The following is a 16,798-nucleotide window of genomic DNA, read 5'->3' as shown; positions in this document are numbered from 1 at the left end:
CCCACATTGCATCCAATTAGATACTTTTTATAACGATCTTAATGCTCACATGAGGATGGTAGCAGACGCTTCTGCTAATAGTGCTCTCCTTTCTATGTCTTATAATAAGGCTTATGAAATCATTAAAAGAATTTTCAACAGCAACTACTAATGGTCAACCAATCGAGCAGTGTCAAGAAGACGAGTTGTAGGAGTACATGAAGTGGACGCTCTCACTTCACTCCCATCTCAGGTATTTGCGATATCCTCAATGCTTAAAAGCTTTACAACTAATGGGTTTAATAATTTTGCAGCTCAACCACCGAATCAATTTGAAAATGCAATTGTGTTTATTGTGGGGAAGGGCACTTGTTCGAAAAATGCCCATCAAACCCAAAATATGTTTATTACATGGGTAACCAGAACCAAAACTAGAACTAAAACTGAAGAAGACAAGGACTGCAATTCAATTTTTATAGCCCATCTTGGTGAAACCACTCGAAATTTATCAATAAAATTAGGAAAAATGACTATTTTAATAATTTAGGCAAGGCAATGATTTGAAAGAAGAAGAAAAAATGTTTTCAAATTCAAATTCAAATCTTACGCTGATCTTGGTCTCGGCTAACCTAAAATGAATCAGCATCAAGGTTTTTCAAAGCCTCATCCTTCTTATTAGGAGAGGTGCTAATTACTATAACTTGGAGCCCCCATACCCTTGCCAAATTCACAACCACATGACCCAGCCCAATCACACCAACCTGTAAACCAGGCTTATCGAGTCCATGATCAAGATTTACTTAAACTATTACCATTTTGAAAGACACCAACAATTATATTGGAGTCCATGTAAAGTTTAACACCTGCACGTTAAATAAAGTGCAAATGAGCTATCACCTTCAGATTCACTTAAAAAACAAAGTCAAATACTGAAACATGATTTAGTTCATACCTGGGTATTATGGCAACTCATTTTCTGGCAAACCCAATAATGCATTTTCCCTAAGAAAATTTTGAGGAGAATTCATTAAAAAATAATCTCAAGGGGAAAAAAATGACAATGTAACTAGAGAGACGCTTTAGAAGCAAATAAAGGTAATTATGAAATGATTTAATATATAAGACTACCGCAGATTCTAAGATCACATTACAAAGCCATTATTGTCATCCACTCAATTTAAAAGCAGAAAATCAATAATATTATTTAAAATCAAAAGTAGATCCTAAAAACTCATTAGTTATCTATTAAAAAACTGAAGATTTCATGTGAAAATTGAAGATATACCACATGGGAGCTAACACCATTGTCATATCTTGTTAAAGTTCTTCCGAGATCTAGATATAGAGGTCCCTGGAAAAAGGAACTCGCTTCATTCAGCCAGTTATTGTGGTAAGAACTGTTACGGAAATTGGAGACTTCTGAACATAAAAACAGACCATATATATATATAGATTACGAACCATCTTGCAAGGAAGATGTGATAGATGCATGGATGGAGTGAAATTTATTAAAGTCAATTCATCTAAGTTGTCAATTTTTAAATTTAAAAGATTAGTAGACTTAAAATGAATTTTTGGATGGAATCAAGAAATTTTTGAGCTGAGATGTCTAGGAGCTAACTATTAGCTTCAAAACGTACTTTGAATTACCCAATTTTGAGTTCAGGAGCTTAAGTCATGATTGTTTTAAAAGGCTACGTGAACAAAATTTTTGGACGAGATTATTACGGCAAATTATGAGTTTCGGGCTTCAATTCTAGTTTAAATCAAGATATGGAGAGTTAAAACTATGCTCATAATTTCCCATAATAATCCCGTCAAAAAATTCTACCCGTGCAATGTTCATTAAAACGGTCATAAGTTGAGCTCCTGAACTCAAAATTGGGTGATTCAAAGTATGCTTTGAAGCTAAGAGATAACTCTTCAAATTCTATGTAGACAATGTCTAGATACCATCCAAACATTTGTCTCAAGTGGACTGATATTCCAAACTTAAAAATTAACAGCTTGATTAAATTGACTCTAATAAATTTCATCTTATCCATGCATGTATCAAGATGAAAAACCCTTGATGAAAATGAACTTGCGAAAATCGTTGTTGTGAGGGTCGAGTGAAACAAAAATGGATCAGCTGAAAAAGATAAACCTAAGGGATTTCCACAATAAATTTGAAACCTAAAAGCGGAGAAGAAAAAACATAGAGATTTAGAAAAGAATCAACAAAACTCTCTTGTTTTTTCAGTATTTATTAATTATAAACAATATATATGATAGATTATAATATGCACAATATAGTATTATATAATATAATAAAACATTGTGGTATCAAGAGTTATGTGCAATTTTATATATTAAAATAAATGTATATAATTAATAGTACATAAAATATTATTAAAATTTTAATATCTTAATAACATGTTATTTTTATTACATTATATTTTGAATTGAGTTATTAATTTTACAAATTGTATTTAGATATTAAATTTATTTATTATTTATTTTAAACTTGTGTTTTGGGATATATTTAGTTTATTTTAGGTTTGTATAATAATCGATATACTATTTGAGTTAAGGGTTAGGATAATATATTTGCCCTTAGGATAATAATATTAATTACAAGAATTTCACATTAATAATTTAACAATTTAACGCACATAAGTTATATTAAGTTTTATGTAATACTTTCTAATCTCTCATCAAATTTTTGTTTCTAAATTTATAGTACGAGAAAACTTTTAGATATATGAACTTTTATGTGCTCGCAAGCTTGACTCAGTGAGTTACCAATACATTTAGTATAACAATTCTAATCCTTACTCTTTGGCTTTGTTAATCACTTAGATGTTGTAATCTATTTCATTTAATAAAGTTCATTTATTTTTTATAAAAAAATAAACAGCCAAAAAAGCCAAACAGCTAGCTTACTTTGCTTTTGGGTTTTGAACATGGAACAACGTTTTCTGTTCAAAATAATACAAAATTGTTGAAATCCAATTAAATTAATATTTGTAATTGAAATCTGAAAATGTAGAGTGATTGGAAAATTTTATTATTAAAAAGGCTTAAATCCAAAAGATCGATAGAAAATAATTAACACTATAAAAATATTATTTCTTAAAATTTAAAATTTAAATTAATATTTAATAGTTGGAATAAAGAGAAGGAAAAAAATGTAAAAAGAACATATTATTACTTATCCGAAAATTAATATTAAAAATGTGAAATGGAAGGAATTATTAATGCTTAAAAGTTAATTTTAAAATTAATATTTAATAGTTGAAATTAAAATTAAAAAAATGTCAAGTTTCTAGTTAAATAGTTAATTTTATAGATGATTAAAGGTATATATATATCATTCACTATTTATAATTTCAAAATTAATGTAAAGTTTTTACTCAGAGTCATAACGAAACAAGACTACATGATACAGGAATAAGCGATGGCCGGATGGAAAATCAAAGAAAAACGCTACTTTTCTATGGTGTCAATGGTTAATCAAATTAAATTAAAATTAATTGAAATTTAATACTTCTAGCCGACGCTTCCAAAACGCCAAAAACTAAACTCTATTGGATGAGATATACAATTTTGAGGAAATAGATCCAAAATAAATAGGTTTGGGAGAGTTAAAATTTTGAAGTAATGAATTCCATTGATGGAGTAATGAATATATGGTTTGAGTTATTATCATTGTATGTATTCTTTTAGTTTCTTAAAGATTGTGTAACATGGAAAGTCATTGATATATATTTCTTTTGAGAAAAGACTTTGACAACATACTTTGTTTGATTGGAAGGTGAGTTTGAAATTAACGTTGTTAGTCAATTTTGTTTTATTGGCTTAGACAAAACATTCATTTTATTTCATACATTCTTGTTCAATATAAATATGGTTTTCATTTTTTTCTTACATATACCCTTATTTTTATTTAATTTTCTCAATCATAATTTTCTACTTTCATTTCACTATCATCATTGCAATTGAATCTAAATACTTATTCCACCATTTTATCCTTAAAACACAATATCAAATCCCTTATTCGCCTACCTCCCTTTTCAAAGTTTCGATTCGAGGGAAGCCAGGAATATAACTGAGCAGGGGCCGAAATAGTAAAATAAAATTTGTTATGAATGGAAATTCTTTTATAAAATTTTTAAGGGATCAAAATAAAAGTTTGGAGAGTATAAATACAAATCTACCTTTTTCCCCCAAAAAAATGGTATTTAAAGAAAATTTAAAAAACTTAGGGGTCCAAACATAGAAATAGTCCTTTTTCTAGTTAGGCATGCTGAAAAACTACCTAAGACCATAAAAAGTTGAAGAGTGTGAAAATCAGGGGGAGGGGGGCCTGTCCCCTACGCCACCGCTTACACATTTGAAAGCTTTCCAAATATATTTATTCATGTACTAATTCATAATATATTTTTGCATAATATTATGGTGGTGATTATATTTAGTAAAAAATAGGTGTTGTGTCGTACAACATTCTTATTACTTTTATGTATAAAGTATTTTTTTTTAAATAATGCGTAAAGTATTATAAGTTTATATAATTTTTAGGTATAATATCAAAAATAGCTCCTAAGGTTTGGTTGTTTGGTCATTTGGCCCTTAAGGGTTTTTTTGGATCACTTTCACACCTAAAGTTTTTTTTTTGGGGGGGTCAAATTGGCCTGTTTTTAACAGAGATACTGACATGGCCATTAGGTGACTAACAACGCTGATTTGAAAATTTTTTTTACTACACTTAGGCGCCAACGCATTTGACACCTAATTAAAAATAAAAATAATCCAAAAAAAGAATCAGATATTCAAAAAAAAAAAGAAGTCTGTTCGATCCTAAAAACAAAAAACTCTTGAATCAATAAATAAAAAAGAGAGAGAGAGAGAAGGGGTAGACAGTGAACCCTAACTTGAGAAAGTAAGAAAATTGCGCGAAAGAAGATTACCCAAAGGCTGTTGCAGAATCAAATTTGATTTTGGATTATATATTGGGGTATGTTTTTAAAAGTTTTCACTTTGAAAACATTATGCATGTTATTTCGGTTTATGTTTAGGGATTTTGAGTTTGGGGATTTTAGTTTAGGTTGTCGAATTTGGGGATTTTGGGTTAGGGGTTTTGATTTTGGGGATTTTTGCTTAGGGTTTTTGATTTTGGAGGTTTTTGTTTATATTTTTTTTATTTTTGAACATTGGTTTAGGGTTTTTCTACTAATTAGAAGAGGAATTTCGTGTATTTTAGTTTTTGGCTACTAACAAAATCAAAATCCCTCAATAAACCCAAAACCCGAAAAAGAAGACTTTTTGATTGTTTCATTTGACAAATCAGCATGTTTCATTATACTTTTTGGTTCAGTGCACGAATTTTAGGTGGGTATTATAATGTTGGTTGGTGGGGTTAATAATTCTAGGCATAATTCGGTAGGTGAACTTATTGAAGTGGTCCCTCCATATTTTGTTGTTGCTATGTTATTATATATATAAACTTTATCAGATTTTATTATATAATTATTAAATCATTTAACTTTATATGCATTTTGTATTGTCTATAATATTTAATATTTTGTTTGTCTACCTTTTTATGTTGCACTTTGTTTGTCTGTTAGTATGAAATCTTACTGTTTTTTAAATTTTGTAATATGTTTTTTTATTGTTTAAACTGCAGATGTCTAATGAGGAGGAATACTACATAAACTTGTATGTTGGGGGTAAATTTGTACGTGATCCCCATGTTAGGTATTCAGGTGGTGATATGGTGAGGTTTAAAGAGGATCCAGATACGATATCGTATTTTAAGTTGTGTAAAATAGTTGAAAAAAGGGTTAGGGTTTAATACAGTGCAACTAATTTATTTCCACATACCTGGTAGTAGGACTTTGCAGGATAACCTTAAGGTTGTGTGGAATGATAGTCGCACTATTGACATGTTGAACTACTGGGTTAAGCATAATGAGATAGACCTGTATGTAGAGCATGAGATTGCTATTTTTGCTGATGATGATTTAATGTTAGTTGTAGAAACTGTGGAAAGTGTTGGTTATGGTAATGAAGGTGTTGAGATTGTTGGCAGTAAAGGTGGTGAGGGTGGTGAAGGTGTTAAAGGTTTAAGTGGGGAGGATGTTATGGTTGTTGGCAATAAAAGTGGTGAGGGTGGTGAGGGTGTTGAAGGTTTAGGTAGGGAGGGTATTGAGGTTACTGGCAGTCAATGTGGTAAGAGTGGTGCTGCAGGTTAAGCTTTAGATGGTTTAGATGCATCTATTGAAGGGTTAGAAAAGGGTGATGAAGGTTTAAATAGTATTGTTGAAGAAGCTGGTGATGAGGGGCTTGAGGATGAATGTGAGTGATTCAGAGGATGAGAATGTTTATTTGATGAAAGTGATGTACTTTTTAGATGATGATGATGATGATGATGATGAGCTTCAAGAAGTTAGGCAAAAGGTGAGGGAAGTGGAGGGGAAAATTAGTAGGAAATCTAAGGAAACAGTACTTGATGAGATTAAAAGTGAAAGCTCTAGAGAGTAGTTTGAGGCTGAGGTCCCTGAAAAAGTCGAGGGTGAATGACTAAATGATAGAGTTGGTAGGGAAGAAGAGGGGAATGGGACTGAATATTTTGATAGTGATGATCATGGAAGCATACTTGGGTCAGATGATGATGATGATGATAATAATAATAATAATAATAATAATAATACTTGTAAAAGAAAAAGAAGAAGAAGTAGGTTCCCCACATACAATCCAAACTCAACAAGTCCACACTTTTGTATTGGGATGTTGTTTAAAGATGGTGAGTAATTCAAATCTACAATCTGTAAGTACTCAATGTGTTGTAGAAAGGAACTTAAGATAATCAAGAATGAACCAAATAGGGTTAGAGTTAAATGCATTGCATCTAAAAAGTGTAAATGGAGAATATTTGTAAGTTACAGTAACATGTCCATATGCATTCATGTGAAAAGTTTCCATGATGTGAAAAGTTTTCATGATGAGTACAATTGTTGTGTTAGTTTTAGAAACAAAATGGTTAATCTAAAAGTAATCACAGATCATCTTGAAGCTACTATTAGAGACCACCAAAAAATGAAGCTAAGGGAGATACAAATAAGGGTAGCTTTAGAAATGCATGTGAATGTTAATATGATAAGGTGTAGAAGGGCCAAGAAAATAGTGAAGGATAAGTTGAAAGGAAATTTTGTAGAGGAATTTGCTATGCTGTGGGATTATGCTGATGAGTTTTAAAGATCCTAGAAGTACTATAAAGATGGTAGTGAAGCAATGAAAAAAGGTTGGAAAGAAGGGTGCAGACCTATACTAGGTTTGGATGCCTGCTTCTTAAAATGTCCATTTATGGGTGAGAAGTTGTCTGTTTTTGGGAGAGATGGAAACAATCAGATGTGCCCAATTGTCTAGGCTATTGTTAAGGGGGAATGCACTTATTCTTGGTCATGGTTTCTTAGACTTTTGAAAGTAAACTTAAGAATGGAATATGGTTTTGGGTATACAATCATCAGTGACCAACAAAAGGTAAATAATGTTATTTATTTTTCACCAATTTATTACTAATGTTTTACTTATGTTTTGTAAATTAATTACAAGGTCTTGAGATAGCTATTAATGACATTCTGCCTAGAGTAGAACATAGAAGTTGTGCTAGGCATGTTTTATCAAACTAGTATGGTAAGAAGAAAGTAAAGGCATTCGAATTTACTTTTTGGAAAATTGTGAAGTCTACAACAAAGAGGAAGTAGGAATAAAACAAAGAAGAATTGTATAAGATTTATAAAGGTGTTGCAAATGAGTTGTTCTCTAAGAATTCAAAAGCTTAGACCAATGCCTTTCAAGGGTTGCACTTGGTGTCAGATATTGTTGACAATAACCTCTGTGAAGCATTTAACTTTAGCATCGTGGAGTCTAGATTCAAAAGCATAATAACCATGTTGGAGGAAATCAGAGTTAAAATGATTACCAGAATAGTGGATAAGAGGATAGTGGATAAGAGGAAGTAATGTAGTTCATGAAAATACAATTATGGTCCACTAATAAAGAAGAAATTTGATGATAGCAAGAAGAAAGGTTTCGATTCGAAGATGATTTGGAATGGGGAAAATGGATATGAAGTTAAAAAAAGGCAGAAAATAGTGCATAGTAAATGTAGAGGATGAAACCTGTAGGTTTTGAAGCTGGCAATTATCTGGGATCTCTTGTCTCCATGCTTGTTCTTCTATATGGCTTCTTAAACAAGATCTTGATGACTACTTACATAAGTACTACCACACGAAGATGTTTGAAAGCATATGCATATGTTTTACAACCCATAAATGGGTCACATAAGTGGAGAAAATCTGGTATTGAACATGTACTTCCACCAATTGAGAAAACAATGCCTGGTAAGCTAAAGAAGAATAAAATGAAGGAAAAAAATGAACCAAAAAAAGTGAAGTCTGGACAACTCAGTAGGGCTGGTCTAATTATGAGATGCAGGAAATGTGGTGGTGAGGGTTACAACATAAGATCATGCCTTCAACCTAACACAACTGGATCACGGGTATATCGTAAACACTTTTTTATTATCAAGTTTCGAAATGTTTAAGTCTAATTTGGGGTTGTGATTTTTTTTCTTAGTCTAGTATGAGTACAAGAACTAGAAGCTATAAAAAGAACAACAGAAGACAATGCATTCAACCTAACACAACTAGATCACAGTTATATCGTAAACACTTTTTTACTATCAAATTTCAAAATATTTAAATCTAATTTGGGGTTGTGATTTTTTTTGTCTCAGTCTAGTACGAGTACAAGAACTAGAAGCCAAAAAAGGATGGTATATCAGGAACCTATCAGCACACAAGAATCCACTACAGCGAAGAAGATGAAGAAATGAATTGAGATGTTATTTTGACTAAACATTTTGTTTGTTTGTTGAAATAGTTGTTTAAGATATTTTTTGTTTGCCATTACATGTAATAGTTGCCTACGATATTTTTTGTATTTCAGGCTTCTAAAAGTTGCTTGAAGTTGGTATAACAATGATGGTATATGTAACAATTTGATGTGGTATATCATTACTGTTATAGGCAACTATGTGGGTCTAGGGTCATTTTGTTAGTTACTATTTTCAACATGACATATAATGTCAAATATCCAACATTTTAGTACATGTAACTTCTTTTTTCAACAAACATTCTGTTGTTCATTTTGCTCGTAGACCTTTCATTATACTTCCCACAAATTAGATACAAACACCAATTCAAATATGACAATTTATGTCAACAACAAAGTTTGAAGGTACTAGATATACAAAAAAGAAGAACATGACACCATACTTTTCGAATTATAACATTCCTAAATAATGTGACACATAAGATAAATAATACATTGCAAATAAACATTTTCTCATAAAACTCTTTCTCTTTCTTGAATGATTTATATTTTTGCTTCAAACTCTTAATCTTTGTGTTTAATTCAATGTGATCCACAACATCATGATTGACCTCTTTTGTTTGGTTGTCCTTGCCCACATTTTGCACACCACCACTCTCAGACATCTCAACATTACTGCTTCTACTACCACTCTCACACATCTCAACACTTCCACACTTCATAATCTGCTTCCTAAGTCTCGTATTTTCTTTTGCAAGTTTTCTTTCACTATCATGTAATTCAAGTATTACTTCATTCGCCCTGTTACACAGTTTATTATCTTACCACTTAAAAAATCTGCATCCACCAACCTACAATTCACACAAAAAAGTTCGACTTTTTAATGAGACTTATTATATAAACCCTACAATTCACTCAAAAATCTAATGCTACGACGAATTGTAGCACCAATTTAGTCTAGCCGACACAAAAATCAAACAAAATAAAAAAAATCCCCAATTTTTTATTAACCCTAAAACAAATTGGCTAAATATATGTTTACCCGAAAATCTAAGCAACCATAATACCTTCTGGCTAGGTTTAAATTGCTCCACAAACTCTCTCTCAGAGCTAACTTGTTACAGAAACATGTTATTTTCTCTTCATCATAAACAAACTCCCATCGTGATGAAGAAACCAACTTCGAATGAGACAACTTCTCCATTGATGGCTTCCAATCACTTTTTTAAAACAATATTTTCAATTCTTTCACTAGCTCACTAGATTTCAAGCTTCGATTTCTGCAGAATTTTAGTGGAGAAAGAGAGGATTCGAGATTTAGGGTTCTTCATTTAAAAGCTCTTACATTTTTTTATTTGTGCCCATTTGTGTTTAGGTTTTTTTTAAATTTAAATTCATTTACTGACATGGCATATAAGACAAAATCATACCACGTCAGCATTTACATACATTTGGCACCTAGGTGGAGTAAAAAATTCCAAATTAGCGTCATTAGTCACCTAACGGTCACGTTAGCATCTCCGTTAAAAATAGACCAATTTGACAACAAAAAAACGTTAGGTGCGAAAGTGATCTCAAAAAAAAAATTAAGGGCCAAAGTGACTAAACATCCAAACATTAGGGGCTATTTTTGATATTATGCCTAATTTTTATATGTTAATAATTCATTTTTATATTTCGTGTTTATTTTATTTTTCATGACATGAAATTTTATATTTTAATTTATTCTATAATATTAATATTCTTTTCACAATAATTTAATACCTCAACTCTAAATATGTACTTCATTAAGAATTAAACGATTATATTTATTATACTTATCGCATTTAAAAATTTTAACTCAATTTTGTGAAACATTGCGAGCACGCATATTCTAGTTCTAACAGAAGCAATGGTTTGATGGAAAACTGAGAAAGATACACAACATTTCTATGACAATTAGTAAGATGCTTAATCTCTTCTGTTTCTTGGTGCCGACCCTTCCAAAACGCCATAAACCTATGGAATAAGATAGGGAGAGTTAAAATTGTGAGGAAATGAATTTCATTAATAGCGTAATGAATATATGATTGCATGGTAAGAAGTATCTCCAATACATCCTCTCTCTTTTACATTTTTTTCAAGATTTTTCTTAGGTAAATGTTTAGGGGTTTCCAAAATAGGTATGAAAGGCTGGAAGAAAGAAAAGTAAAAAAAGCATGATACTTTTTAGACCAACATCAAACCAAGTATGGCCGAAGACTTTGACAAAGAACTTCGACATTTTGCACTTTAATTCACTTGAAATATTGCCAATGATCAAAGTTAAAATAGAAAGACCAAAACTAAAGGATTTGAAGTGTTTGCTATATCATATTTTCAAATTTAAATCCCTTAACTTAATTCTTTTTAATAAAATTATCCTCAATTTCACATTCAATTTTGTTTTCATTACTAAAACTTTTTTTGTAAGTCATGCAAATTTTTTTTATAATTAAAGCTTGCTTTATTTATTGTTAGAAATTTTGTGGACAAAATTTTTAGCTATAATTCTTATTAATATTTTGGATGTATGGTAGTATATATTTGAAAATTGGTCCATTTTAATTATGATGGGTGTCTAATTCATCAAAATACTAATTTTATGCTTAAAGACTAAGCAAATGGTAGTATATGAAGTCGATCATTCTCAAAAGATTGTGATATCTAAAATTGTCATTTCAATTTAATCAGGTTATGCACCAACTAGTAATAGTACTTACGATATGTAACGCTCTATGCAAAAATAAAAGAGAAAATTTAAATCTGATAAAAATAATAATAATAATTAAATTAAATTAAATAAATCGATAGGATAGAAATTCCAACTTCTCCGTTTTACCACCAATAAAATTTTAATATCTTCACGGGGCTAATAAAAGTTCTTGCATATAGGGCATTAGACCATCGAGTTCTTTACATCACCGTCAAGAACTTAGCTAAGGAGAAAGAGAAAAGATCGCAGATTGTACCCTCAAAAAAATAAAAAGAAAAAATTGAGACTGGTATAGAATTATAACGCTTTAATCTGTAGTAATTTATAGTTTTGACGTCTTGAAATTTGGCATATATATAATATAAATATCGTTTATAGTAATTTATAGTTTTAATCTATAGCAATCTATAATTTAAATTTTTTAACAACGAGATCAACAAGTACAATTTAACAAGTTTTAATACATTATTTTAGTTTTTACTGTTTTCCATTTTAATTCTTATTTTTTACCCCGACCAATATTTGAAAAAGAATATTTTTTAGTGACCAAAATAAAAGTAACCTAAAAATCAAGTGGCCAAAATGAAAGTCTAAACATAATAAGACATGTACAGTGAACTGTCATTAAAAATTTATTACTCAGATTACTAAAATGAAATCATTTAAAAAATTAGGTCAAAAAATCACAAAAATTTAATTCTAAGTGACCAAAATGAAAACGCCGTAAAAACCGGGTGACCAACTGAGTAGTTTCCCCTTTAATTAACTATTAAATGTATTATACTAAGTATTTGTCTGAGTGTTTGAAACAGTTCCGACATTGTAGTATAAATAGGCAATGTCTTTGATCACAATTAACAACCAAAAATCTTAACTTCAACTGTCAAAGCCATGGCTTCCTTCTCAATACCATTCAAACTCATCGTCTTCTTCCTCTTCTTTGCATCTTCCCATGCTTTCTCTTCTAAAACCATAGCCTCCACGGAAGCTGAAGCTCTTCTAAAATGGAAAGCTAGCCTACCCAACGACACCCAAACTTTACTCTCTTCTTTGTGGGGCGGAAGCAACCATTGCAATTGGACTGGAATCACTTGCAATAATGCTGGAAGCATCACCGATATGATCCTGATAGATTATGAATTGAAATTGAGAGGTACAATTCACAATCTCAACTTCTTTTACTTTCCCAACTTGATTTGGCTTAATCTTCGAAACAACTCATTGTGTGGGTCCATTCCTTCACATATCGGCAACCTTTCCAACCTCAACTTCCTTGACTTTGCATACAATAATTTCTCTGGGAATATCCCTCCAGAAATTGGCTTATTGAAAAGTCTTTCTATGCTCTCCTTGCGCTACAATTCAATCAGTGGTTCCATTCCATGAGAAATTTTGAACCTTACCAAGCTTCACTACCTGGACTTGGCGCAAAATAATATATTTGGAAGTATTCCTTCTGATATAGGAAGGTTGAGTTCACTTACTGTACTTTTTCTTTACCAAAACCATCTCACTGGTACAATACCTATTTCTATTGGAGACTTGCAAAATTTATCCCAAATTGACCTCGCTGACAATAGGCTCAATGGTTCCATACCTAAAGAGATCGGAATGATTAGATCACTTTGGCTACTTGATCTTTCAAACTATCATCTAACTGGTCCTATACCAACATGTATAGGAAACTTAAGTAACATGAACTATCTCTATCTGTGGAATAATAATTTCTTTGGTTCTATCCCCGATGAGATAGGAATGCTCAAATCTCTTTTCGACTTGCAGTTGTCGAACAATAATCTCACTGGCGTAATCCCTGATTCCATAGGAAACTTGACTAACTTGGAAAAACTTGTGCTTCATTTTAATGGGCTTTCTGGTTCAATCCCAACTTCGATGGGAAACTTAAACAAGTTTTTTGGTGAACTTCCTCCAAATTGGGGACAATGCCAGAATCTAACAAGCTTACTGATCTCCAACGATAAAAATTGTGGAAAGATTCCATTCGAATTGGAACATGCAACCAAATTACAAGAACTTGATCTCTCTTCGAATCATCTAAATGGTGAGATTCCTATGGAGCTAGGAAAGTTGACAATGATGAACCGTCTTTATCTAAGTGATAATCATTTTTCTGGCAAAATTCCATCAGAGATTGGACTTCTTTCAAAACTAGAACAACTTGACTTGGCATCAAACAATTTAAGTGGGCCTATTCCTGATGATCTTGGAAATTGCTTCAAGTTATTCAACTTGAATTTGAGCAAGAACAACCTCGAAGAGAGCATTCCATCTTCAATAAGCTACATTTATTCTCTTCAAAGCCTAGATTTGAGTCAAAATTCACTTATTGGAGGTATCCCACAACAGTTTGGAAAGTTACAGTCCTTGAAAGTATTGAACCTTTCTCACAATATGCTCAACGGTACCATACCGAAAGCTTTTAATAATTTGCGTGGTTTGAGATTTGTGAACATATCTTTCAATCAATTTGAAGGTCCTAAAGTGACGAAACATTTGCAAATATATATAACATACAGTAGCACAAATCATGAAAAAGAAAACAAATTGAATCGCAAGAAAAAGATTAAAACACAGGTGTCAAATATTCCAAATTTTTGTAATTGAATCCATCAATTCGAAAATCACCCAAATTTAAAAATTAAAACAAAACCCTAAAATTTTAAGATGAATTTAAGATAATCAAGATCATAAAAAAATATTTTAATATAAACCTTCAAAGATCAACAGATAAACCCATGAAATTTCATGAATCAATCATTCAAAGGAAGAACCTTAATCAATTCTCAATGATTCGATATGACGAGGCTCAGATGCCACTTGTTAGAATAATAAATTAATATATGATATAAAACTTTAATTAAATCATAAATCATGATCTTTTCATGTCAAATCATCAAGAACAAAACAAGAATAAAACTAGATGCGGAAGCGTACTTAAATCTATAAATTCCTTGAAATCTACAAATCTTGGGGATTTTATCTTCCAAATTAGCATACAAAAAATTCAGAGAATATTTGTTCTCTCTTTCCTAAGGATGGGATATTAGAAAAGATATCTTGTATGTAATTTGAGTACCATAACCCTAATGTTTATAACCTTGGCATATTAATTCTAATTCCTAATTAGTCCATCATTAATTAGAATTTGAATATTAGAACTCAATTACTAGAGTATCTACACATATTTGACCCATACTTTATTTAATTATTAAAGCCCAATAAAATTTTAAGCAAATTAGATCACTTTTAATTTGGGCTAACCTATTATGTTAGTAAATAATAACATATAATTACCCTTATTATATATGTGAAATCTATATTTTCTATTATGAAGAAAGCAGTCGCATGCTTGAATGGCAATCCCCACCTTTCGCAAACCATGCAACAATTTGTTTAAGCACTTAGTCGTCAATCCCTTTCAGTGTCGAGCCCTTCCTCGACCATAAAATTCGGGGAACTATATGGTGCTACAATTTGGGTCATATTTCTAGGTAAGGTATGCAAATTTGCTTTCCATCTCTCTTTCTTTCATTTATCTATTATTTCTCAACTTTGTTTTGAAAATCTATAAGTATTTGTTATGAAATAGCTGTGAATAACCCAATTTGTATTTCAAGATTTCTTATGAATAAATTAGGTTGGACTATTGCAAGTACTGGGCATTAATCGCTTAATTTAGAACCTTGCAAATGCACCATACAAAATTGATTCTTCAACACAAATTAGAGTTTGAATGCTTTTTATAAAAATAATATTACAAAATTAATTAATTATAAAAATATGTTGAAAGAAAAATTATTTATAAAAATGGAGTGTTTATTACAGTGATCTTCGTGCCGTTTGACACATTGGCGATATCACCTCCTTTTTTAGCTAATCATTCCTTAATCATTAGGCTTTAAAAAAAAAAAATTTTGACACACTGGCTATTCATATATATTTTTTAAAATACCCGTGAAAATACGAGTATACACGGTGAGAAATAACGGGGAAAAAAGTACTTTTATAATGGCACTGTCAACGTGTTAGGTGGCACCAATTATATTTTAAAAAAGTGGACTGGAAGAGAAAAAAAGAAAGCTAAAAAGGAAATTAAAGGCCATTTAGGGGGAGCCCGTGACTGATTGGTCACGTCACGAAGCGACACCAAGCTGACACCCTACCGCCAACATGACCAATCGGTCACAGGCTCCCCCTCCTCCCAATACCTTTAATTCGGAACTCAATTCGAAGTTGAGGAAGAAAAAAAAAAAAATATATATATATATATTTTTTTTTGTGTGTGTGTGTGTGTGTTGGCTGTTGAAAATTTGGGAGGAAAAATTTGATTGTGTTGGTGTTTTAAAGAAAAATTGTGATAATTTTAATGTATGTTTTTATTGTTTGTTATAATAATTTGCATATTAAATATATGTTTATATTTTAAATTATTGTTAATTTTTATTTGTAAAGATTATATTTGTGTTTCAATTGTAAGGATAGATTAAGATAGTTTGAATATGTATGTTTTTTTTAGTTTGTAATAATAATTTGTTTATTATAATATTTTACTTACAATATTTAGATTTAATGTTTAAGATTATTTTTAGTTGGTAAAAATTGTTAGTGTTTGAGTTACAGGGAGAAGAAAAGTTCGTTTGTGTTTATATATATATATATATATAAAATAAAGATACTTAAATTTGGATTACGGTAATTTATTTTAATTGGTTTTTTAATTGGTGATTAAAACTTTTATTACGTGAATATTTCATTTAAATAAAATAAAAATAAAATTATTAATGAAAATGGGTTGTGGTAAATATCATTAAGGAAGCATTTATGTTTTAAAATGATATGTGTATTCAATTTTGTTTGTACAGCTATCGAAATGGATTCTTTGATCAAAGCAACCGATCACACAACAAAGATGATTAATTTGCCGGTAAGAAATTTTGTTACTTGTTATTCACGAATATATTTCTAAAGTTGCACACTATTATTTTTTAATTGGCATTTTTAACTAATATGTTAATTTATTATGGACAGGGTGAGTATCATGTCTTGAGGGCGCGTGTCCATGGTCCGAGCTACCAGTTGGACAAACGTATTTTGTCATACTTGTATGTTGCCAGATTTGAAACAATGGCATTGATCAGGATTTTTGAGTTGATGGACAACTTAATATCTGCCTTAGTTGAGTGCTGA

At 30.8% G+C, this 16,798-nt stretch overlaps 1 protein-coding gene across 1 annotated transcript; it reads left to right on the top strand.

Annotated features, from left to right (window-relative positions):
* The first annotated feature begins 13,285 nt into the window (after positions 1–13,285).
* LOC105775573 (probable leucine-rich repeat receptor-like protein kinase At1g35710) lies at positions 13,286–16,798 on the top strand. Its single transcript, XM_012598080.2, has 3 exons — positions 13,286–13,943; positions 16,474–16,535; positions 16,640–16,798. Exons 1-3 carry the CDS (start codon positions 13,286–13,288, stop codon positions 16,796–16,798), a joined length of 879 nt encoding a protein of 292 aa, XP_012453534.2.

Source organism: Gossypium raimondii, chromosome 10 (assembly GCF_025698545.1).
Source record: "Gossypium raimondii isolate GPD5lz chromosome 10, ASM2569854v1, whole genome shotgun sequence".
Lineage (NCBI taxonomy): Eukaryota > Viridiplantae > Streptophyta > Magnoliopsida > Malvales > Malvaceae > Gossypium > Gossypium raimondii.
Note: the sequence above shows the minus strand (reverse complement) of the source record. Positions and strands in the feature narration are given on the sequence as shown.

Excerpts from the sequence above, each read along its gene's own strand:
- LOC105775573 (XM_012598080.2), top strand. The coding sequence starts at position 13,286 with ATGAACTATCTCTATCTGTGGAATAATAATTTCTTTGGTTCTATCCCC. Across the intron at positions 13,944-16,473 it reads TCAAAATTCACTTATTGGAG|CTATCGAAATGGATTCTTTG; the intron begins GTATCCCACAAC and ends TTGTTTGTACAG. Across the intron at positions 16,536-16,639 it reads CAAAGATGATTAATTTGCCG|GGTGAGTATCATGTCTTGAG; the intron begins GTAAGAAATTTT and ends TATTATGGACAG.